At 38.8% G+C, this 24,074-nt stretch overlaps 1 protein-coding gene across 1 annotated transcript in view; it reads left to right on the top strand.

The window, feature by feature from the left end:
* SLC25A21 (solute carrier family 25 member 21) overlaps positions 1-24,074 on the top strand; it is a 411,303-nt gene that overhangs the window by 346,306 nt on the left and 40,923 nt on the right. The window contains exons 4-6 of the mRNA XM_031453618.2: positions 12,627-12,693; positions 19,924-19,983; positions 23,291-23,398. Of these exons, the coding sequence (XP_031309478.2) occupies positions 12,627-12,693; positions 19,924-19,983; positions 23,291-23,398 (235 nt within the window). The remainder of the gene's footprint in view (positions 1-12,626; positions 12,694-19,923; positions 19,984-23,290; positions 23,399-24,074) is intronic.

Raw genomic sequence — 24,074 nt, 5'->3', positions numbered from 1 at the left:
CTGAAAAGATGCGGGTAAGATAATAATCTGTTTTTTGCATATCTCAGTGTTCCTTCTTAAATAAAGCAAAGAGAAAACCAAGAGGTTTCCAGCATGAAGGAGGGTTGGGGTGGGATGGGTGGGTAAAAACGTCGTTTACTACCATAGCTTACTGGGGGATAATAACTCCACATGACGTTTAGGCTTCCTCAGTTACAATTTCTTGAATTCAACTCATGTTCACCAGATCAAATGCCCCAGACTTTCCTCACCGATAGCCATTTGGGCAAAGTCTAGGTTATGCCAAAGAAAACAGGAAGAATTGACATTTGGTAGGAAAGTGAAACAGTTCAAGGTACCAGGTATAATTTTCTGCTCACATCACCATCACACTGGGTCAGTGGGAATATAGTGCATGTATTCTTCCGTTCAACAAGTATTTACCCAGCACCTGTTCTGTGTCAGTTCCTGTATTTAGCCCAGGGGATACATCAGTAAATAAAATAGACAAAAACTCTACCCTGTCCTTACGAAGCTGGCATCCTAGTGGGGGGAACAGGCAATAAATAAAGCAAGCAGGTGAACTATAAAACATGTTTGAGGGGGAAAAGTTCCATAAGGAAGAACAGAGGAGGCAGAAAGGATAGGTAGTACCAGGTGAGGGTGTTGCATTTTTAAATAAAAGAGAGGTGAGGTCAAGCCTCACTGAGAAGGTAACATCTGTGCAGCTTAAGGAGGTGAGTAGTGAGACATGGGGATATGTGGGGGAGAGGATTCCAGATGAGATGCTGCAAATGTGGAGACCCTGGGGTGGGAGTGTGCAATAAGAAGATCAGTGGGGCTGGAGGGGCATGAACCAGTGAAGGCATAGTAGGAGATGAGCTGGAAGGTATGATACAGTGCGGTGGCAGCACATTGCCTGCGACCTTGGAAAAGATTTTGGGTTTGCTCTGAGGGAGATGAGAAGACATTGGCAGGTTGAGAGCAAAGGAGTGACATGGTCTTAGTAAGACTAGTCTGTCACTGCTTTGAGAGTAGAATGTGGGAAACTAGTTGGGAGGCTAACACAGTGTTTCAAGTGAGATATGATTGGAGCTTTGACCAGGGTAATAGAGATAAATACGAGAAAGAGAGGACTCAAGTTTGCTTTCAAAGTTTCTGACCTGCATGACTGGAAAGATGGCGTTACCGTTAGCTGATGTGGAGAATATTGTGGGTGGAGCAAGTCTGTGGAGGAGGAATCAGGAGTTCCTTTTGAACGTGCTAATTATGAGATGCCTATTAGATACACAAGTGGAGGTGTTGAGTAGGTAACTGAATGAACTGGAGATGTATGACAGTCAATAGCATAAGGATGATCTTAAAGTCACATGACTGATGAAACCACCAGGAAGAGATAGACAAGGTCCAGAAACTAAGCCCTATGGTTGACCTCTAAATTGTTTCTCAAATGTCTTGAATTCTGTGTAGTTTATCTCACTTGTAGCTTTCTAGAACGTTGACTGAAAGAGTTAGGTAAGAAAATAATTAGCCCTTAATTACTCATTGATAATGTGGTATGAAGGAAACAATTTTTCAAAGTGATCTTGAAGACTGTGCACATCCAGAAATCCATAAAGTACAAATAGACTTTGACTTATTAAATCCAAAAATCTTGGTGACTACTTATTTATTTTGTGTTTAAATCAGTTAAATAAGAACTCAGGCACTTAAAAAAAAAAAAAAACTGGTGCAAAGGACTGTGGATGACAAAAGGGGCTACAAACCCTGGCTTGGCTGTTCCTCCTTTCAAAGCCCAGCATTTTAGCCTCTCTCAGAAACCAAACAGAGCCTGGAGTCCCAGCACTGGAGACACAGGCCCAGCAGGAGCACTAGAGCCAGAAAGTGGAATGACATTTCTCAGTGATCTGACTCTTAACTCTCTCCCTCGGGACACAGGAGTCAAGGACAGCATTCAAGGATGGACGTTTTAGAGTCAAGAAAACTTTCATTCTTATCACAATGATACCACTTACAAGCTGTATGACTGGTAGGAAAGTTGCTTAACTTCATTGAGTCTCTGTATTCTTGTCTATGAAATGGAAAGAATAGGGTCCGTTTCATGTAAAAGTTGAATGGGATAATAGTTGTAAAGTATTAAGCACAGTGATTGCTGTTTTTGTCTCTAAAGTTTCTCTCAGTTGTCTCAATTCCATTAGAAGTTCAAATTGTTATAATACTATTCCTTTAGAGTCTAATTTGTTGAATTGGACATCTACTAAATCAGGCAGTAATCTGTAACCTACAAAATGCCCTGGTCCAAGGCTTTGTTCTTTGATAGGGTTGGGACTATCGTTGAGTTGCATTTAACTCTGGTACCACTAGGGGGCACCTCAAGAAATTAATGTGGCGCCTTCTGGAATAACTGGTGGCCATAAAGAATTAACACATTTTCAAATGTGACTTATACTTTGGGAGTACCCTACTTAGTGCACAACATTTTTGGTCTTAGGCATGTATGAGTTGGTTCTAGCAGAATTTCAAAAGAGGGTGTGAATTCCTAAAGCACTGGGTCACACACTTAGGTAAGGTTCCATTTGTGAAGGACATCTCTGAATTGTGAGGCTTTCTGCCCCCCGCTGGGGTCAGGCCATAAAATCAGGCAAATTCTGGCAGTAATCTTTTGGAATTAATTTGCTCACCTTTTGTGCCAACAGTTTTTCATGCTCAGTAAACAACTAACACATGGTTGAGCTAGAATTCCAACCCAAAGAGTGTGGCTCCAGAGCCTACAACTCTTGCCCACTACATTATGTTACCTTTACTGACAGGTGGAATCAAATTAATGCTGAATGCCAAACGGTGGTGATACAGCACAGGAGTGGCCATTGTCAAGCAATTTATAACCTGGATTAAATATGATAATCATGTGAATAATACATACTCCATTCAGTGAAAAATATGCAAGTCGTTCAGACTGGTAATATGAATACTAAGTCATGTCTGTGTATAAGGACTATATACATATGTGTGTATATGTATAGATGTATATATATGCATAAGTATATGCATTTCTTATTTGAATATCAGTATATTCAATATAATATTATCTGAGTGTTCCTGTGTGCCAAGCACATAATGTAACATGGAAGACAACATCTTGGTCAAATGTTGCAAGCAGGTGCAATATCAAGATTTCGGTCTGAAAGCTCAAAAAAGACTTCTTGGAGAAAATTAAGTTCTCAGTTGTCTTGGGAACAATGGGACTGTTCCATCAACATTCGACCCTGGAAAAAGATACTTAGCTTAGTGCTCAGAACAAAATATACTGAATGAATGAGTGAATAAATGATGACTTCATGTCTGTGAAGGACAGAAAAGAGAAAGAGAGGAGGCAAGAAAAAGGGGACTGGTGAGAGGATGGAGATGACTAGCATGGAGCAAGGAACTCTTTATTAGGACTTGTCTGGCAGACAGCTGGCTGGGAGAGGACTTCTTGACTCCACGATCAGGTGCTTTTTTCCCTGGTTTTCAGTCCCAGTCCAAGAAATAGAGTTGGTTTCTTCTTCTTCTCCTTCTCCTTCTAGTCCTTTCCTCATAGTTACCATCCATGTGAGTGAAAGACTGCCCTTACTTGATTCTTATTTCCTAATGGAAATGTGTTCATCTTTACAAGTAAGGTAATCATGCTGTCACTGAAAATTACTACACTTTTGCATAGTCAGTTCTAAATAAGTCTCTTCACTTATATATTAATGGAGCAATTAACACCACATTCTCCCCATAGTATTTACGTTGGTTGCTTCTCAAATAACGTTTTTTGCTTTTTCTTTCCATGGCGTTTTCCATCAGGGTTCTGGTTCTTATATCACGCTAATGCCTTCCTTGGGCTGAGCTATGCAACATGTTTAGTGCGCTGAGTGCCCTGCCAACTTTCCAGGGAATGGAGCCATGGACCTACCTCCTAAATGATACTGACAGCAAAACTAATTTTTTGGTATCATAGAAAATCAAAGTTGTAATCTATTTTAGACACATCAACAAAGTTTAATTGTTGTGATAAAATCACACTGAAAGTTCAGCTAGAAACGTATGTTCAGGAAAACTTTAAAGAATTCCTCCGTACAGCACGTAATGAAAGTGGTATGGTTTGGGTAACAAATAGATCCAAGGACCATATGCAGAAACTCAACTTAGTTAATTCTCTGTAATGAAAAATAATAACTATATTGTTGGTGCCTGAAGACCTGATATGAGTGGAAGCAGGGAAAACTTTTGTTAGTTTTACACTAGAACATTAGCTGAAACTTTCTTTATATTACACTTACTTGAAGTTCAGTTGCTGCCTTTAAAAGGTGAATCTGTGTCATGTACTCTTTTAAGCTGTTTTCCCTCTCCTCTGAAGGATATCTACTTCTCCCTCTCTCCTTTGCCTAAATGAAAATGGCCCCAAGATACATGCAATTTTAAGAACTTCAGATTGCAGAGTCTATATAATTCAAATAACAGAGCCATGGAACACCACTCTTTCATTTGGATTCTGTGAGCCCTGAGGCTTGTGCAGTGTAAATGATGTCGGAGTTATGTCCTCGAGGTGTAGTGCCAAGGCCAGAATTCTGCCCTGGGCTACCGGACCCATCAACAGTGGAAGCTGTGCACCCATAACCCAGGGCTGAGTACCACCCTCATTGTTTTAATTACAGAGCTACAGCCTGTGGGTAAGAAGCCTGGATTTGACAAGAGCAGAAGAAAGAGGATATTGTATGCCTTCAATCAACTTTGTATTAGGGGATCCTTAAAGGGAAAATTATGTGAAAGAAAGAAGGAGGAAGAAAACAAACTAGCAAGATCCCGATTTCAATATAATTTGGAGAAAATGACTGATTTGGGTTGGTCGTGATGCCAGAACAGATGACTCAAGACTTCCAAACAAGAAATAGAAATCAAGAGAATGCCTGAAGCCTGAAAGAAGAACAAATTGTGACGATATGATTGACTGTAAGGCTTCAAAATCAACTGTACCAAAGATGAGCTTGGATCATTGCCCAGAACAGAACTGAATGGTGATGTTCATTTAGGTCCTGACTGTTGAAGCAAAATAAAATGTGGTAATTGTGCTCTGTTAGGTACACAGACATGTTAATGCTTTCCAATTTCCCCAACTGGGGATCTGGTGTCACTTTCCCTGTCGCTCCTATTTCATGCTTCACCGGTGAGTATTATTGCTGCTCTGGACTCTTACTGAATGCCAGGTTTTTGGCAAAGAGGTGATCCAGGTGAAAACATCCGTCTCATGCTGCATGTGAGTGTGCTGCAGGTGGCTTTGAAAATGGCTCTTCAGCTTGGAAATCATTTCTGGTAATTGCCCCTTTCAGGCCCGGATGATGTGCACCTCCATTCTGCCACTCACTTGTGATGGTTGCTGGACCTAGATTCTAAATCTCAGCAGTTTGGGCCCCAAAGCCCTTCATCTCCAACAACCAGGGGAGCCTTGGCATCTATGGGCAGCAGATTAGATTTGTACATTGATCTTTTCCTCTCTTAGGTGGGAAGATAATTTAGTCACAGTTTCCTTATACTTATTTACCAGTAATCTATTAGTTGAGTTGTATGATAACCTTTCTGGTGGACAACAGGATGTGACTCCCTCTAAAGGTTAATAGTGAAGCAGCTACACTGTTTCCCTCCCTCCATGGGAGCTGCAAAGAAGAGATTCCATGTTGTTGCTCCTTAGGACCAAACCCTGCTGACCAGCCTAGCAAGTTTGGAAATTTCCTAGCCTGGCTGTAGGAGCAGTCCAACTCTATGGTACGAAGGATTTCCAAACAAACATTTTCTACATATTAAATTAGAAAAATAACAGCAAAATCAACAAGGAGGGGTGACTCAGAGGGAAAAGAAGGGCAGACAGGACATGGTTTTTTTCCCACTTCTTTTTGGTTTCTTACCTAAGTCAAATTTTGATAATGTTAAGCCCTCTCCTGTCTACCCAATATTTACCACAAAGTCTTTAGATTTTAGTAGCTGGCTTAAAGCAGGTAACTTTTTTTACAGCCATCCAAATGGACTAAAGATGTCAGGTACAAGATGTTTCATTAAGGATCTGTCTGGTCTCTTTGCGGGTCTAAAGTTTGAGCCTTAAACAAGGCAACCTAAAATTGGTCCCTACTAATGAGAGACAGCAGGAAGGCTTCTTCGAGGGTTTGTAAATGAACTACCAACTGGAACTCAAAGGAAATTCCACATTTCCTTGCTTCGTACAATCAGCGTCTTTTTACTGGTTGGTCTATGACCTTGGAGCCACCCAATATGTTAAATAGCTTCACACTTTAAGAATGGAGTTAGGGGGAAATGAGGGGTGAAATTATTTTGTGGGGTTTCGCATCAATCTGTATTTCAAATAAGCTACGTGTGAGCTATGTCTTTGAGAAGAACACGTGCAATGCAGTTTTGGTCTTCGTTTTATAAGTGTACATTAGTAATACAAAGCCTGTTTTGATTATACAATTAAAAACAAATGTGATCCAATACTGTAGTACTCTCTGTCTACTTATATTCCTGAATAATAACTCTTATCAGTATACAAGCCATCGTGATCTAATGGCTTCAGAGACTGGAGCCCCGTCCTCATTTTTGCCAATGAACTTTCCACGTTCCATCTGCAGTGTGGGGGCTCTCTCATAAGCAGTCATCCTAATGGGTGGGGTTTTAATGTGTGATAGGCTCCTGAAAGAAATCATCTGAAAACATTTTTTTAAATGGTTTTCACTGTCTCCTTGTAAATTCTTTGCTTGACATTTAATAACTATCATCACTATGATTATGATTTAAGAACTATAATTTAAGACTTTTTCAGAAATGGGGGTGTTAAAGGATATTTATATCAGAATGCTTTTTAAGCTGTAGGTGAACAGAAGAAATCATTGAAAGTATCTCAAGTAGTAAAGACTTATTTTTTAAAATTTTTTATTGAAATGTAGTTGATTTACAATGTTAGTTTCAGGTGTACAACAAAGTGATTCAGTTATACATATACATACATATATATTTTTTCTTTTCAGATTCTTTTCCATTATATGTTATTAGGAGCAATTGAATACAGCTCTCTATGCTATACAGTAGATCCTTGTTGTTTATCTATTTTATATTTAGTAATGTGTGTCTGTTAATCCCCAACCCCTAATTTAAGATTTGTTTTTAATTTTATGTAACCAGAAATCTGGAGTTAGGATGTGAGGTCCTTAATGCAACATCTGGTACCTGACAGCAGCCCAATCATGTCATCGAGGTCCAGGTCCTTTCCATGTTTTGCTGGCCATCCCCAGCTGTGGGCAGTAATATCTCATGGGGATCTCATGCAGCAAGGACAACATCTAACGAGAAAGAGGAACTTCTCTTCCTACATGCCTTTTTTCCTTAGGCTAGACACCCAAGACTTGTAGCATACATTCCTCCCTCCTTGCTGGTCCCATGGGCAAGGTTTGGGTCATATGTCCATGTGTAACCCACTCATTGCCAAGGGAATGTGACCACCGTGACTGATTTGAAGAACTCTGCTTCACCCTCTGGACCGGAGAAGGGCACTCTTCCCTGAGTACAGGGGGTGGTGAACACCTGCACCTGGACAGAGAGGGGTGAAGGAGGGTATGTGTTGGCTCAACAGCCAACAGTATTCCCCATTGACCTTTTGGATAATAACAGTTTTATTTTAGTATTTAGTATTAATATTTTTGTGTCTTACTATATGACCGAACTATGCATGGTCTTTTTCCCACACTGACAGAATTATCCTAGTGTGTCTCTTAAGGACAAAAGTACCCTATTGGGGGGAAAAAGTTTATCCTAGGGCCTACTTTTTTTTCTCATTCTGATCCAACTAGAAAATATTTAATAAACAATCCAAAAGTTTTTACAGAAAACGATCTTGTTCATCTCAGCCCAGGTCTATCTGTCATGCAGATAGTGTTTCACATTACTTTAAAACAGAATTGAATGGCAGTGGAATAGAAACCTGATTTTTAATTGCTGCTTCTGCTTCCTCCTAAAATAAGAAATGACAGGACATTTTTTGCAACAGAAATAACTTGACTTTTCAAAAGTGTTTGTAAAAATAGTTTTTATGAAAAACAGCAATACTTTTATAGCTCAGTGGTCAAGGACAGGGACTGTGAGGACAATGGAGCTTGATTTGAGTCTCTGTCCCCAGTTGGCAGTGATGTGACAGTAGGCTTCACCTGCAAAATGAAGAAAGTAATCATTCCTACTTCAAAGGGTTGTTGTGAGAGTTGAATGAGATTAAAATATGTCCAGATGCTTTCACATATTTATTCTTAACAGAGTTGCTAGTGCATATTAAGCATTCAACAAATTTTACTATTTTTACTTATAACACTATCAATGAAAGTCTGTACACATCCAAGTTAACATTTTCCTACACTCACAACTTTTAGAAGTAACAAGTCTGAGAAACAAAATATGAGGAGCTTCCATCCAGTTCATACTACAATTTTATGAGAGGTCTTGCAGTGGTTCTTGTGTCTCTTCCAAAGAGTTCTCCAGTTGGCTTGATGTGGGTCAAAACTTAAAACCACAGTGGTGGCTTTACTTTCTTTTCAGTAGACATTAGAATCTCGCTTTCCATTCAGCCAGGGAGTAGACTGAATGTGTCGATCTGCTTCTTGAGAAGTGAACAGAATAAAGCTTATTGATATGGGTGTCACAAATCTCTTAATTTTTCTGCTTATTGTCCTGGTAAGCTATATGCTCTGTATTTCAAGCTAAAACTACATGAAGGCATTAACAAAATGGCAGAATGAACAGTGCATGTGGGTATAAACATCAGTTCTTTTGCAGGAAAAAAAGTATCTTCTTCATAAAACATTACAATTCTTTTTTGTTTTTTAGAATTTGTATATCATACTTGACATTAGGACAACTTCCTGTAATTATCTAATCGAGTCAGAAAAACAGGTCATCAGCTTGAGGCCTTGCCCACATTCTCTTGCTCACAGTTTGGGTGTGACTCTACTGATTGGCCCCAGTGCCACTCATAACTGACCAAAGGCCCTTCATGGGAAACAGTGTGGTACGGAGGTAGTGCGGCAGTCACTTTGGCTATAGGGGCCAGTTTCTGGATCCAGGACTTTGAACTGTAATTAACAAACCCAACTCAAACCTATATAAGTAAATAAAGAAATTTATTATAAATGTTACTAGGTATCTCAAAGAATCAAAAGCAAAGGGAAATGTCAATGTTCAAGAAGGGTCAAGATGTAACTAGGCTTAAAAAATCCTGTCAGCAGGTCACATTCACAGTCCCAGGACTTCTCTTCTCCTTCCTGTTCCTGTTTTTCCCCGAGCGATGGCTTCTTTATTTCTTATCACTGAGGACTGACTTTCCCCAAGTGACAGAAAACATGACTGCTGTTCGTATTCTAGCTTTATATCTTAGATTTTCAATCGCACAGAGCAAGACTGACCTTTTCCAGTTCCAATTCCAAAATCCTGGAGGAAAACTCTGCAAAGTCTAGCTTGGATTAGACTAACTGTTGTAAAGAGACAGGATACCATTTGGATCCATTTGGCAAGATGCCCAATCAGCTGCTGCCTACGAGCAGTACCATATTGTACTAATATGTTGGTTCCAGTGGTTTAAAGAAAATTAGGTGGAGCGATTCTCAGCAGAAGAGGTGCCAGCCTGACTGTTCCATAGATGTCCACTATTGCATGGCTATACTGTAAAAATAATGCAAGGAGGTAGTTCGAGCTTCCCATTTGTCAGCAAACACCGCCTATGGTCCTTGAGAATTTCCCATTAAAGCTGTTCATTCACCATTAGAGAGTTCAGGATGGCTGGAGGGCTGGAGCTGGTGGGAGAGGGGCGCACATGAAAGGAGGAGAACAGAGAGAGAATAGAAAGAGGGCGCATCAAGGAAGAATCGCCAACTGGAAGCAGAGGGCTTGGGACCTCCCAGTTCTTTTTGAATTAAATCCTTATGGTTCTCCCAGCTGCCTCTCTTCCCTCCTGCCTTACACCTCTTTTTAATATTTTCTCTCATCAGTTTTCAAATGAAGACCTTCTGTGTGGCTTTTAAGACTTCTGTCCTCCTCCAGAGAAACAGTACTCTACTTTAGGCAAAAGCTGGAAGTAATGCAGAGTTTATGTCTTCAGAAAAGCGCTTTCCCATGTCTTCTTGTTCCTTTTCTTAGAATAACAATATATGAGGGTTGGAGTAAGCCAACTTTGAGGGCCATCAGGTTCTTCCATTTCTGTGTTCATCCATCTCTGGCATCCATGACAAGTGGCCATCTGGACCCCTTGACCACATACCAAGGAGAACTCACCACTTTTTAGGAGAGCCCTGAAACTTCTATCTTTAGATAGTTCTGACTGTTAGATGTACTTCCTTGTATTGAGCTCCTGCTGAGCCAAAAATGTTTTTTTCCCCTTGTTGCTTCCACATCTGGAAGCAAACAGAAAAGTCCAATCTCTTTCCTACATGCTCACTTTTCAAAAAATACACCATGTTCATCATGTTTCACCCTAAGATCTTTCTTCTCCAGACTGAGCAACTGTTCGTCCTATATCTGTTCTCTTTTGCATAGGATTTCAAGTGCTTCTATTAACCGGGACACTCTGTTCTAAAAGCTTTACTTACTTAAATGTTCTTCTTCATTTTCCCCTCTATAACCAGGCATAATCTTACAGATATGGGAAAATCAGCACAAAAAGAACAAAACAAATAATGTCTTTTGTTATAAATATGGAACTTCTATTCAGGAAAGTCCCATTTGTCTTTTTTTAGGAAGTCCAAACTTATGCTTAGTCACTCTCATGCTGAAAATCGTATAATAATTAATTTACAATAAAATTTCAATGATAAAGAGTATTTAAATTTTATAAGTGAATTTAAGGCATTAGTAGTTGGAATTTAAGGAATTAGTAGTAGTAGCAAAGGAAAGGAGGTGGGAGGAGTTCATGAATTCCCACAGTTCTTCAAATCATGTCTACTTTACTTCCTATTCACAAATGCTAGCACTATCCATTAAGCTGAAAACCGTGTCAGAGTAAGCCCACATAAGGGGATCATTTGATTCCTCTCTTGAGAGCTTGTTTGGAGGTTCTAGCAGGGGAGCGCGGCTACTTGTATACCCTTGACCGAGAAGAACAGTCCTCCTCTATCAGGGATAATCATCCTCTTCAACCGAGCGCATAGCTTCAGGAGGGACGCACATGGAGCAGTGAAGGAGGAAGGGGACACCCGCCTAGCCAGCCAGATCAGCTGAATCAACCCTTGGTGATCAATGGGGTGACAGATGTTGCAGCCAGATCACCCTCACATCCAATTCCTCTCTTCCTCTTCATGAAATCTATAAGCTTAACAAATATTTGTGTCCTAGTTACATACACACGCACGACTCTGGGGTAAGCACTCTAATGCACACCCGGCCCTCAAGGAGCTAACAACTGACTAGCCTTTTGCTCCCCTCACTGATGCTGTGTAAGCCAGTGAATCGAGGAAGAACAAGAGGTCACCATGTTGGACTGGGTGGCACAGTGGGTTAGTCTGAATAAACTCAACTTTCTTGTTCCAAAAGCACAGCTAAATGCAGAACCCAACTTAAGGGAGCTGGAGTGAAGTTTGAGAGGTCAATCAGAGAAGCTCCAGCCTTCTCTAGGATGTTGAATAGCTATCCTAGAATCGGGGCACCTTGAGTCCTGCCTTTATCCGTAGCCACTAATGGGTTCATCAGGAAAATTGATTACCCCAGAAAATAATGCAGAATATTTTCTTCTATTGAAATAGTTTCAGGGATAAAAGAGATTATGGCATGTACATTATAAAGATTCCAGGACAGATGAATTTAAAATTTTGAATCTTAAAATCTAATGAGAAATAAGTGGTGACTTATAAAACTTATCATAAGCATATGACATTCATTCTTTTTTTTCCTAAAAAATGTCTGAATATGTGACCATGAATCCCTCAATATTAGCAACTATAGCTGTCCCATGCCCTGTGAGATTGCATAGCAGTAAGAGAAATTGACATTTCTACTGTCAGCACCATATGTCCTGATAATTAACCCTCCCAGACCTTCTTCCATCTCCCTCAAGGAAGTGAAAAAAATTATAACTAAAAATTCAGGACAGGGCTGGGAGCCCTAGTTCCATAGCCATAGAGTGTGTTAGTTCCCTTGTGTTAGTAAGCTAAAATTGAAGATTTCATCACCTGGTTAGCCTCAGAAGTTTCAGTCTAAAGGGCTCAGGGTAGCCCTAACCTCATTTGGTGACCACAGGGAGGAGGTGCAAGGCTGTAGACAGTTTGAGGCTACCAACCACACAACCAAGAAAATAAATTCAAGATTCCTTAGATTAAGGAGGGTTGACTTTATCCTTAAGGTATAACTCATGGCTATGTTTAGCACTTACCAAAGGGATTTCAGTCTCAGTATCATTTATTTTCTTCTGAATAGCATACTGCTAATAAACGTAGAATCATCATCTCTCTACTTCAGAATTAAAACAGAAAAAGACTTCATAGCGGGTGTGCTGCATTGAATAATTGGGAATACTTTAAGATTAGTTGCTTTGTCCATAAACAAAGGCAGAACTACCTGTTTCCTAATTCCCTGACTTATGAAGAATCTTTTTATTTCTCCAATAGGCTGTTCGGTTTTTACAAGGGAATTCTGCCACCCATCTTGGCTGAAACACCAAAAAGAGCAGTGAAGGTAAACATCGTATGTCTTCCCGCTGAGTGAAGATGGACTGTGGTCAGAGCTTCAGCATCAACACATCCCACAACAAACTCTGGGACATTAATGGGAATTAAACATAAGACACTAAACATTTTAATGCAGAAATTATAACATAAGCTTTAGTATAATTAGACTTAGTCTCTCAAATATTGGTATATTGGTTTCTGGATTTTTCCCCAGCTAAAGACATTCTCTTCTAATGGGGAAATTACACAAAAAGCACAGTGGGGAATGAAGTTCATGTAAGCAAACCACAGCAGCCACAAAAGAGCTTGGACTTTTTCTCAAGGCAATTCATAAATTTTCCTTTGGAGCAATGATTACTAAAGAACGAGAGAGAGAGAGAAAAGAGGAGAGCAGTAGAGAAACGTTTCTCCCTAAATCATTCCCATTTTATGAACACAGCAAACTAATACATTCTATTTCTTTCTCTGTGATTCTTGTATAACACATGTATTTGGTATGCTAACTTCCTTTTTTCCCCTTGGTCTCCTCTGTAAAAATTCTCTATTCTGGTTTTCACAAAATTATTACTTCCTCACCACGCTGATTTCCATTCTTTAACCACATAACTATGGAAGTTTACGTACTACTTGCTGGTTCAGTATCTGGATAGGAACACAGAGATCTAGCAGGCCTTCCAGGGGAGAAAGAACTAAGTCTGATCACTCCTTTATATGTTCTCTCAGACAAAAGTCTTGATCACTGTGACTCTGACTGGCATCGCCCCCTCCCCACCACCACCCACGTCACCAAATATGGCTTTGTCTTTCGGTAATAAGGATAACACAAACTTAGACTGAAAGACTTCCTTTCCAGCTAACGACATAAAGCTTTCTTCACGTACATTGCTCAATTTGTATTCCCAGTATTCCTGAAAGGTAAGGAAAAGCAGCTTATGTACTTTTACTCAGTAAATTAAGAGGGTTACTGGGTTTAAAATTATGATTAAGAAAACCAACATATATACACAGACACCAAACTTTTACATTATGTCAAAATGGCAATTTAGTAGGATTTAATTCAGGTCTAGAATTTAGGAAAGAAAGCTTTAAAACATACTTTATAAATTCATTCTCTTTGTTGCTGTAGTTTTGTGATTTTATATTATTGCTTCAATATAAATTTCATTATAAGGATCTGAATTGCAGCAGAGAATCTGGAAAAAGTTCACCAAAGTACACAAAAGGGCTGAATTGAATTATGAAATGGCTTCACTTGATAAAAGATTGCCCAAGTAAACAAACAGAGCAGAGTTCCTGTTCAAACGGAAAGTCACTTTGTCTCCATGGAATAATATATTCATTTGTTCAGAGTTTTACATGTATAAATAAAGTAAACTATAAGTAAAGTTTTTCCTGAAATATTTTCCCTTAGTACTATACAATGGAGACAGTTTAAACTTCAAGAGGATTAAGGTTTATCAGTGTTGAACCATCTTTCATGGGCAAAAAAAAAAAAAGTTGAGCTTTACAAAACTGAGTTAGTCTCGACTTAAAAAAAGCAACGCTCCCTGCCAGAACAATGGTTAACAGATGAACTTTTGGGCAACTGGATATGGTGTATGTGTCCCAGACATCTTGTTTCAAGTAGATTTTACCTTAAAATTATTGAGACATATGGTAAGTACGTTGGCTTTTTAAGTATAACTTTGAGTTAAATGTATCTTTACCAGATGGATAGCACTAGTTTTTCAACAATTTATGAAAACATTCATTTTATAGATATTTGTCTTAGGATTTGTGAGGAAAACGATCATCTGATTGCAATGATTTCTTATATCATAAACTGCTTCATTGTATGTCATCAAAGTTTACTTCAAAAAAATATTCAGAGACCATAGATACACACCTGCATACATACATAAATATGGTCTCTGAATATTAAATATAAATAGAAACAGACAATGCTAAGTTTTTTCTGTACTTTCTTCTTTTTTTTTTTATTGAAGTATAGTCAGTTTACACTGTTGTGTTATTTTCTGGTGTGCATCATAGTGATTCAGTTCTATATATATGTATATATATATATATATATATATATTCCTTTTCACAATCTTTTTTATTATAGGCTATTACAAGGTATTGAATATAGTTCCCTATGCTATACAGTAGAACCTTATTGTTTATCTATTTTATATATAGTAGTTAGTATCTGCAAATCCCAAACTCCCACTTTATCCCTCTACCCACTCTTTCCCCCTGGTAACCATGAGTTAGTTTTCTATGTCTGTGAGTCTGTTTCTGTTTTGTAAATAAGTTCATTTGTGTCATTTTTTTTAGATTCCACATATAAGTGATATCTTATGGTATTTTTTCTTTCCCTTTCTGGCTTGCTTCACTTAGTATGACAATCTCCAGGTCCATCTATGTTGCTGCAAATGGCATTACTACCCTTTTTTATGGCTGAGTAGTATTCCATTGTGTGTATATATACCACATCTTCTCTATCTAGTCATTTGTCAGTGGACATTTAGGTTGTTTCCATGTTCTGGCTATTTGTACTTTATTCTTTGAAATGAGATTCATTAAAATAAAATGACTAAATAAATGAATGGCAAGTAAATAAAACTTCCACTTTCACAAATGAAGACTGAATTAGTATTGAAGTTAGCAAAAGGAAATGAAGACCTCTGAAAGAGACCAACTGGTTGCTCAGAGATGGCAGGCACCACATTCCAGGTTCCAGGATCTAGTCTTGAGCTTAACAGTTCCAGAAATACCATTTTTCAAAGGTCATACTCTCAAGGACTGCTTAATGCTAACCAAACTTGTGAAAGGTTATAAATTTTGAAGGTTATTTGTTCACCACTCTATCCTAATGCTTATCACGGTGTCTACACATAGTAGATGTTCGATGGATAGTAGATGAGTAAATGAAACATATATAAATGGAAACAGAAAGAAAATTTATTACTCTATAGCAGGATATATTCTGGTCCTTCTCCCCCAAATTCCCAAATCTACTATTCAGAGTTTCTGAAAGGCCAAGACTTCCATTTCCAGCCAAGATGAAGTCAGAGGGACCAGATTTACTCTCCTGCCTGAAACAGCAGAAACAGAAAATGAACAAAATATATGAAACCACAATTTTTATGACACTGGACATGAGACAAGGAAGGATAGTCATACCTGAGAGATGGAGAACAAATGAGATGAGCCCTGTGGCTGCCCCAGCTTACTGCATTGAGAGAGTTTCCAGGCCCACGGACACGCAGGGGAAATCCAGCTCACTCCCTGGGATGAGAAGGAGCTGAGATGCTGGGGAGGCAGCTAGAGTTCACAGGGCAGAGTATCAGAGAAAGAGAGTGCTGCATGGAGAGAGATTCCTAAGATCTGCAGAGGGGCGCCTCAGGTATCTAGCTGACCAGCTCACACAAGAGCAAACTAGCAAGGCCTGGAAAGAGCATCCAAAGGATTTCAGGGAATGGCAGGATTCATGAGCAGTCCCACGGGGCTGGGAATAGTGCCTGTTCCCACCAGCTCAGGGCATTGAGGGGGTACCCAGAAGAGGTTTGCCTCTGTAGTGGGGAATAGTTAGTCCTAATCTGAGCACTGCTCAGGTCCCATTTGTTAAAAGCAAGACCCAAATGGATCAAACTGTTTCCATGTAATTTAGCTGCAGCCCAGAAGAGAGGATCAGGGAGGTCAGCTTAGTCATCAGACTGCTCAGTGAGCGTGGATGAAAGCAAAGGGAAAAGTGCCGTCTGGAGGGCTGGGCCACCCAGGCACTACACCCGCCTCCCGTGCCCAACCACAACATGACACTTCTTCAGGGACCACATGGCCCAGCCCTTCTCCCTGGGATAAACTTCTAGATTCCACTATATAGGTTACATATAACATATTAATTTGGATTCCAGGTTTTATGTTCAAGGTTCCCAAAACCCTAATTGAGTATGTATGTTTTCAAAACTCTTTAGTGGCATATTTGCTTGACTTCGGGTAGGTAACATTATTACATGTTGACCTCCTAATTCCATCCTTACCATGTAACCTCATATCTTATATGATAGGGTACTTTTATCACATCTCTGCAATAACTAATGTTGTGGATGAGAAATTACTAAGAAATATCATGAAAGCAGGAAGGGTGTAGTGCTGTATGGAAAGGAATTAAAATAACAACTAGTCTACTAGTTTTTAAGAATATAGTTCTAGTATAACGTCTTCCAAGCTTTGAACATGGGAGACATCCAATAAATATTTGTTGAATGAATGAATAAATAAATGAATATGTTTAGTTAATATTGGTTTCAAACTATAATGACATCACATTATTTTACTATTGTTGAAAATCCATTTTAAAAGATTTTAACTTTACCTTTCTTGAGATATTGATTTATTTTATATTTAGTAAATTAAACTTTGGCTGCAAAGGTAGAAATTAAAACAAGATTTTTTTTTTTAGTTTGAAGCACTACTTGCTTATTAGAACGTGTGATTATTTATTGTTCATTACTTCTGAATTTAGTACACTAGCAATTTCTCACTGACCTGTAGGGCTTCTTCCGTTCCAGGAACCTGAATTATTCTATCCTAGCCATTCACCAAAATCTTCCAGCAAGACTCCTGATGAGTACCAGTCAGCTAGGAGTAGTTTGGGTTTTTTTTTTTAACAGTTTTAGAGATGGGGAAATGAAAAGCCTAGAATTGCCTCAAAGTGTAGACTTGGAATTCCCAGTGAGAATTGCTCAGAGGAACTGGTCAAGCCCATGTCCCCAGACTATTCCTTTGAGATCCCAGTTTGGTCCTTAATTCCTTGTCATGACAGAAAGTCGAAAAGAGAAAAAAATGCATCCTCACACTGGAAGGTAACAAGGTAGTGAGGCCTCCCTGAGGTCCAATATCTCCCAGAACTCAATGTAAACCCCATAGAACAGTGTTCCCAAAATATGAGTCATGACCTCTGAGTCCTGAAATCAATTTAATGGGTCACTAGATGTCGTGGATCATGACCAGAAAATGTTTTGATGAAATAGAGTAGAAACAGAATGCATCACACATAGTGAAGGGGTAAACATTGTTTTATAGCTATGTTTTGTTTCAGTTATAAATACGAGCCTGTACTGTGTGCTCGTATGGCACCTGTGTTGGGTAAATATTTTTTACATAGATTGTGATCAGAAAAGTTTGAGATCTTCTGCCTTTAGAGACTCAGTTTCCAGAGTCAGGGACGGCAAGGAGATCTCAGCAGCAAGAGAATTCCAGTGCAGAGAACCTCTTCCCAAACCACTAACAATCATGGCTCAGCAGTGAGTAGTACAGTCTTGTGGTTAAGAGCATACCCGGGCTTTGAAATTAGACGTAGGGGGAATCACAGGCCTCCCACTCAACTAGCTGCAGAACATGTGTCTACAGATGGGAATCATGGTAGTACTATGACCTGTTACCTGATGAGATGATATGGATTAAATGCAGTAGCACGTGCAAAGGCCTCGGTGTGCTTCCTGGACCACAGCAGGCTCTCACAAGTGCTACATGTAACTTAGCTATCTATGGTTCCTTTAGTAACCAAAGTGAAAAAGGAAATGGAAGCTAAAATTTTCTGAAAGTCTGCTATGCACCAGGCATGTCAGGAAATCATAGTCAAGTTCTCTTATTTAAGGGCTACTCTAGAAGCTAAGTTTTAAGTTCTTGAGGCCTAGAAAGTTCAACTTACACTGTCACAGCTAAGTAGCATAGCCAGGATTCAGACCTAGGACTGCTCACATCAAAATCCTCACAAGGTGATTATCAAAAGAATAGTGATGATGATGGCTATGAAAAAGAAGAAACAATAAATGATCTTTTAAACCCAAGACTCTCTTTTCCCTTTAATGGTTTCTAGTGCATCTCTCCTCAAAACTGTGTTGGATCCTGGTGGTATTATTTTAACAGCAGGATAGTTTCAAGTTTATCACCACCCACCAGAATGTTAGACCTAGAAGGCAGGGGTTTCTCTTTGTTTTCTGATGCATCTCCAGTGCCTAGAACATAGAAGGCATTCAATAACTATTTGCTGAATGAGTGAATGAATGGATCCCTCTTCTAGAAAAGACTACATCCATTGTTGATCGAAAGGACCATAACACAAATATAGTTCCTGAGTCTTTAAAAGAATTAAAATCTATCCAGTGATGTAATGACTCTTGAGCTGCCCAAAGACTCATTATAGCCCTATCTATATGAAACTACCTCTTTCTAACAACAGAATATTACGTGGCCCTCAAATCTACATTTTTTTTCTTGCCCTATTGTACTGGGTTATAAAGTAATAGATAGAAGAAGACATTTAAGACCATGAACTACCCATGCCATTTCTGAGGTGTTGAGAATCAGACCCTAGCAGGACCTAAGAGTGTGTTTTATCAGTGATGTTGGCAGCTACCTTACAGAGTAGGAGCTATTCTGGAGCAAATCATCATGTTCAAGCAGACTGTTGTCCAAAAGCTATAATATAGAAAGACGGGAGAAAAATTTATTTGGGGCATATTATCAAAGTGATCGATTAAATTTGCCTCCATAGAAATCTATTTGCAGAGAAAATTATATTAAACATCATCTACTGAAGGAACCAACAACATCTTCATCATGATCAGATTTTAAAGAGAGGAATAAGCAGCTCTCTTTCCTCATTCAGGTTAAGGACAGTCTTACTTTCAGGCAGGGGTAGACTAGATGTCCTTGTTGGGTCCTTCCCTAGTTTATCATAGCATCTTCATCATCACTGAGTGTTTTGAAATTCCATGGAACAGTAGAGATAACGCAGCAATATAAATGCAAGTCAAAGCTGAGAAGTGGATGTCTTTTACAAGCGGGTTAGAAAATTGGGCATTCACTGGGAAAGCATAGAAAAAGCATAGGAGACCAAAGATTTCAGGTCTGTATGCCTATAATTCTGAATCACTGCCATAAAAAAGAAGTCTATTGATGTCTGGGGAAACTGAAAATGGTCATGGTAAATGGAAGCTGTACGGTTCATTTACTGCTATAAAGGATTCCATCAGCTCTTCTGTAGGTTATTATAGCTATATTTGAAAATGTGAATGTTAAAGTAAGATTCAATAGCAACTAACCGAGACCGGATTAAAAACTGTGTTCAATGGTTTATCATTTTCTAAAATACTGGTTAATGTAATGATTTACTAAAGAAATTTGAGTCATTTCAAGGGTTTGTTGCAGGAAATTGTTATAAATCTCTGGGTTTGGTTTTCTTTCACAGTTTTTCACCTTTGAGCAGTACAAGAAATTGCTAGGATATGTGTCACTGTCACCAGCATTGGTAAGTGAGAGTATTTATTATACTTAAGTGTGTGGGTTATTTCATAAAGCAAAATCTGGAAACAAAACCCCTTTTGACTCCCCAAGCCCAGCTACTAAAATATGAATTCGAGTTATTCAATGTTCAGCTACTTGTTGAAAGCCATCTTCCTAATAACTCACAATTTGGCTATTTTATAGCTCCCAGTGATGAATTTATGATAATAATGATATGTGTGGAAAGGCCCATATGAGATATGGTTGAAAATATAAAATAAAGGGTTCATTTGTCAAAGACTCTTGTAAAGCCAAAACATGCGTATGTTTACAGACACACTGCACATATCTATTTATGTGAAAGTCAATGTGCCTAAAATTATTTCCTAATAGGTCACTTTTCCAGCTTTTGCTCAAGGTGTAGTAAATATAGGACTTCAGGTCACTCTGTGGTCAGATGCAGACTGAGGAACCTTTTGTGAGAATAGTGATCTCACAATGACATGTCTCAGCTATTACATGAAAATCATTTGGTGATTTGAACCTTTGCCCATGCCTCTCCTTCTTGGTCATTCTGCTGCTTTTCACAGAACAAGTTAAACTATACTGACTAAGCTAGCTCTATGTGTGCAGCGAGGGCCCAGAGAGAGCACATGCACTAACTTCTCCCTCCAAATCTGCAAAACAAAACTCAACTAAACTAAGTCGGCATTGCCCCTGCAGTTGACCAACAGTGAGCCTCCCACCCACTAGGAAAATCGCCCAGTTTACCTGCTGGAATGTACTTCAGAACTCAACCAGAGGGGCAGCGTTCTGAGCTTCAGCTCTTTAATTACTTTGCTTGTAAAGTTTCATTAAAAATAATTGTCTGCTTTTTAAAAAAATCATCCATGCTCTCTTTCTAGGAAGGATCCAATTAAGAAACCTTATAGTGTCACTTTGGGTTATAACAGAGAAACCTCTCATTCATCCTCTTGCTTAAAAAATGGGGACTTTGAGGTGACCTTGCACAGAAGGAAAAGTGGCAGCATGAGTCCTAAAATTACCTAAGATTTTTTTTTTTAAGTTCCTCACTGTCTTCCCTGAATGTCTCCCTTTACTTTGAAAACATCTTGTTAAAAAGAAGATTAAAAACTTCCTAGCAAAGGACAATAAAATATGGTCTCCAGAGGGCAGCCGCTGTTCTGTGCCAAGGATTGGTACCACGTGAGAGACTGCAGTTCTTTGGACCCTCTTGAGAGTACAAACAGAAAAGCACTTGGCCACTCCAGATAGTCTAACTGAATTCATGCGGACTCTATACAGTTTTTCTCTTTTCTTGAACTCATTTATTCCAGTTTCTTTTTGATACAGCTAAACACTTCAACAGCCCTTAAATGTCCCCTGGTGCTCGCACATGAAAAGCCTAGGAGGCTGGGAACCCGACAGTTACCGCTGGTCTCTGGAACAATCTGGGTAACATGATCTGCTGATAGCTGATCAATTCTTTTGACAAGAGACTGCTGAACACTAGTTCTGACAGCAAATGTAGCTGAGTTTTATACAAGAACAAAAAAGTGAATTACTTGGAAGATTGCATATAGTAATAAAAACCTGAACATCTGGATTTTCGCTCTTTCAGTCAGAAGAGTCTGGGACTAGTTTTTTTTTTTTTTTTTTTCCCCTGCATTTGGCTTCCATGATGGAAGTCTGAGATAAATGAATAAAATATTTGGTCTGTTACCCTATACAAATATGTTTAAAATCGTAATGAAGAGGCTTGGAAGGAAGACATCGTTAAGAATTCCCTCTCTCCTGGAATCTGTATACAATCCCATTCTTCCTCTCCATTTTTACATGCAACAGTAACAGTGGGTTTTGTACAGCACATTACAAAGGGCTTTTGCATGTTATTTTGACCCTCATGATAACCGTATTAAATAGAAAGATTAGCTATGATTGGCTCCATTTTACAGATGGGAAAACTGTGGCTTATAAAAGATTCAGTGATTTAAACACAGAGCTCCAGCTAACACACATCGTGTTTTCATGTGGATTAGGAAAATGTATCCCTTTCTCCTGACTGATGCCTCTCCAGGACTCCAGCATGGCAAAGAAGTTGCAGGATTTCAGCCTCCACATCACCTTTTTGCCCAAACTGCTGTATGTGGCAGCTCTGGTCACATAGCCAACAAAGAGGCAGAACCGGGACCTAACCCCACATCTCCTGGCTCTGGACTCTGCCCTGGCTCCACCTTGCCTCCCCCTCCAAGGTTACAGAACATTCCTTCCTCCCTTTTCACTTTTAGTCTCCTACTTTGAAGAAATTAGAGACTTCTGACAAGAGTTTCTGTTCTTTATTCTTTACTGGCTTTTTTCTTCTCTTAGTAGTATATAGTACTACCTCTTCCAGAATTAGAGGTTCAGCACTGAAGAATTTCTTCTTTTTTTTCCCGGCATCTGTTTTGGAGGTTTGAGGCTTTGTTTCATTTTGTTTTCCTGCTCTGTGTGTGTATATGTGTGTGTGTATGTTTTAGTAGTTGTGGTTATTTTTGATACAGATTTTCTGAAAAAGCCTTAAGCATTTTACTTAGAGGAAAATTCTAGAAAGTTGTTCTTTCCTATTGTAGAAATTCTTAACAGCAAATAAGAACCTGACACACAGCCATCTTTTGATAAATGGTTTAGATTTTAGTTGAGCCCTTCAAAACAGCCTAGCCATTTCTGATCTCACCTTTTATTCCTCAGCTTCTAGAAGGACAATTAACAGTTTAAAAAGATAAGGAAAGAATGAATTTTAAAATCTTTTTTTTTGTCTGTTAATAGTCTAGAATAGTGACTCTCAGAATACATTTATATGTTTTCAGCTATACTCTTTGGTCTATACTCCTTGGTTACCTGAAATCTAGCTTTTTATGTACATTTTATTTGTGGTTCTGCTTCTTGAATTTTTTATGTGCTCAATAAATGTATTTACGTGTGTGTTTAAAAATGAAGCTCTTTTTTTTTACAAGGCGAACTCTTTTAATTGTTACATGTGCAGATGTTTTAGTATCCACCTTATATAAATAAAACAACCTTTCTTTTCATTAAAGGAAAAATTCATTGTTGATGGGACTTTGACGTTTTATTTTGAATTGTTAGGATGTGGTTTGTGGCTTCTGTAATTTCTTCTTCATGAATTGTCAGCATCTAATCAAGATCCAAAGCTGTTTAGTAATGGTATATGGTGCATTTATGTGAGTTTCTCCATTCTCTTTATAACATTCAGCTGCATAGTGTAATGAGTGGGATGCTTAATCTGGTACATATGATAGCTTGTTTTAAAGTATTCATTGACTTAATTTTTCTAGACATTTGCCATTGCTGGATTGGGATCTGGACTAACAGAAGCCATCGTGGTCAACCCTTTTGAGGTAGTAAAAGTTGGCTTGCAAGCCAATCGGAACACATTTACAGAGGTAATCATTTAATGATTTCCTATTGTTGAGGGAGTGTAAAAAATTATTTTTTGGTGTATATACATATAAAATTATGAATCCAGGTCTTATCCACTTGTTAAAGCTATAGTAACTTATTAAGAAAGTAGCATAAGAGAAAGTGAAATTTCTTCAACAAGGAAAGCATAAACAAAAATGTCCCAAAGTCTGATGGACAAACACTTGTTTATACATTTTTATTTTAGACTTGCAGTGTAATCTATAATGACTTGTTTGGAAATGTTTTCTCTACTTCTGGCAAAACTTCTATTTCACATTTTACTAGAATAGACTATAGCAGAAACCACTGAGGTGATAATATTAGTGTGCTTTCTTTAAAAAAAAATTATGAAGTCATTTTATGAAATTACCTCACTCCTTTCCCCACTCCACCCACAGCCATCCCCCAAAGATTCTGATCATCTGTCAAGCTTGTCTTTTGGTTAAATCTGAATGAGCAGGCTACCAAAACTGTGGAGATCACCACCTGGACAATGATGGGTCTTGACATTTAATCACTGGTACATGATGTTCCATGAAGACAGCTTCCCTTGGTGTGTGCTGCCTTCACTTCCTTCCGGTTGCCTAATAATTCCCTTTAAACCACCAAGTCCAACTGTTCTTGTTTTATTCTTTTGGGTGCCAAGCACAAGACAGG

The sequence above is a fragment of the Camelus dromedarius genome, chromosome 5 (genome assembly GCF_036321535.1).
Source record: "Camelus dromedarius isolate mCamDro1 chromosome 5, mCamDro1.pat, whole genome shotgun sequence".
In the NCBI taxonomy this organism is placed as follows: domain Eukaryota; kingdom Metazoa; phylum Chordata; class Mammalia; order Artiodactyla; family Camelidae; genus Camelus; species Camelus dromedarius.
This window is presented reverse-complemented; position numbering and strand designations above follow the sequence as displayed.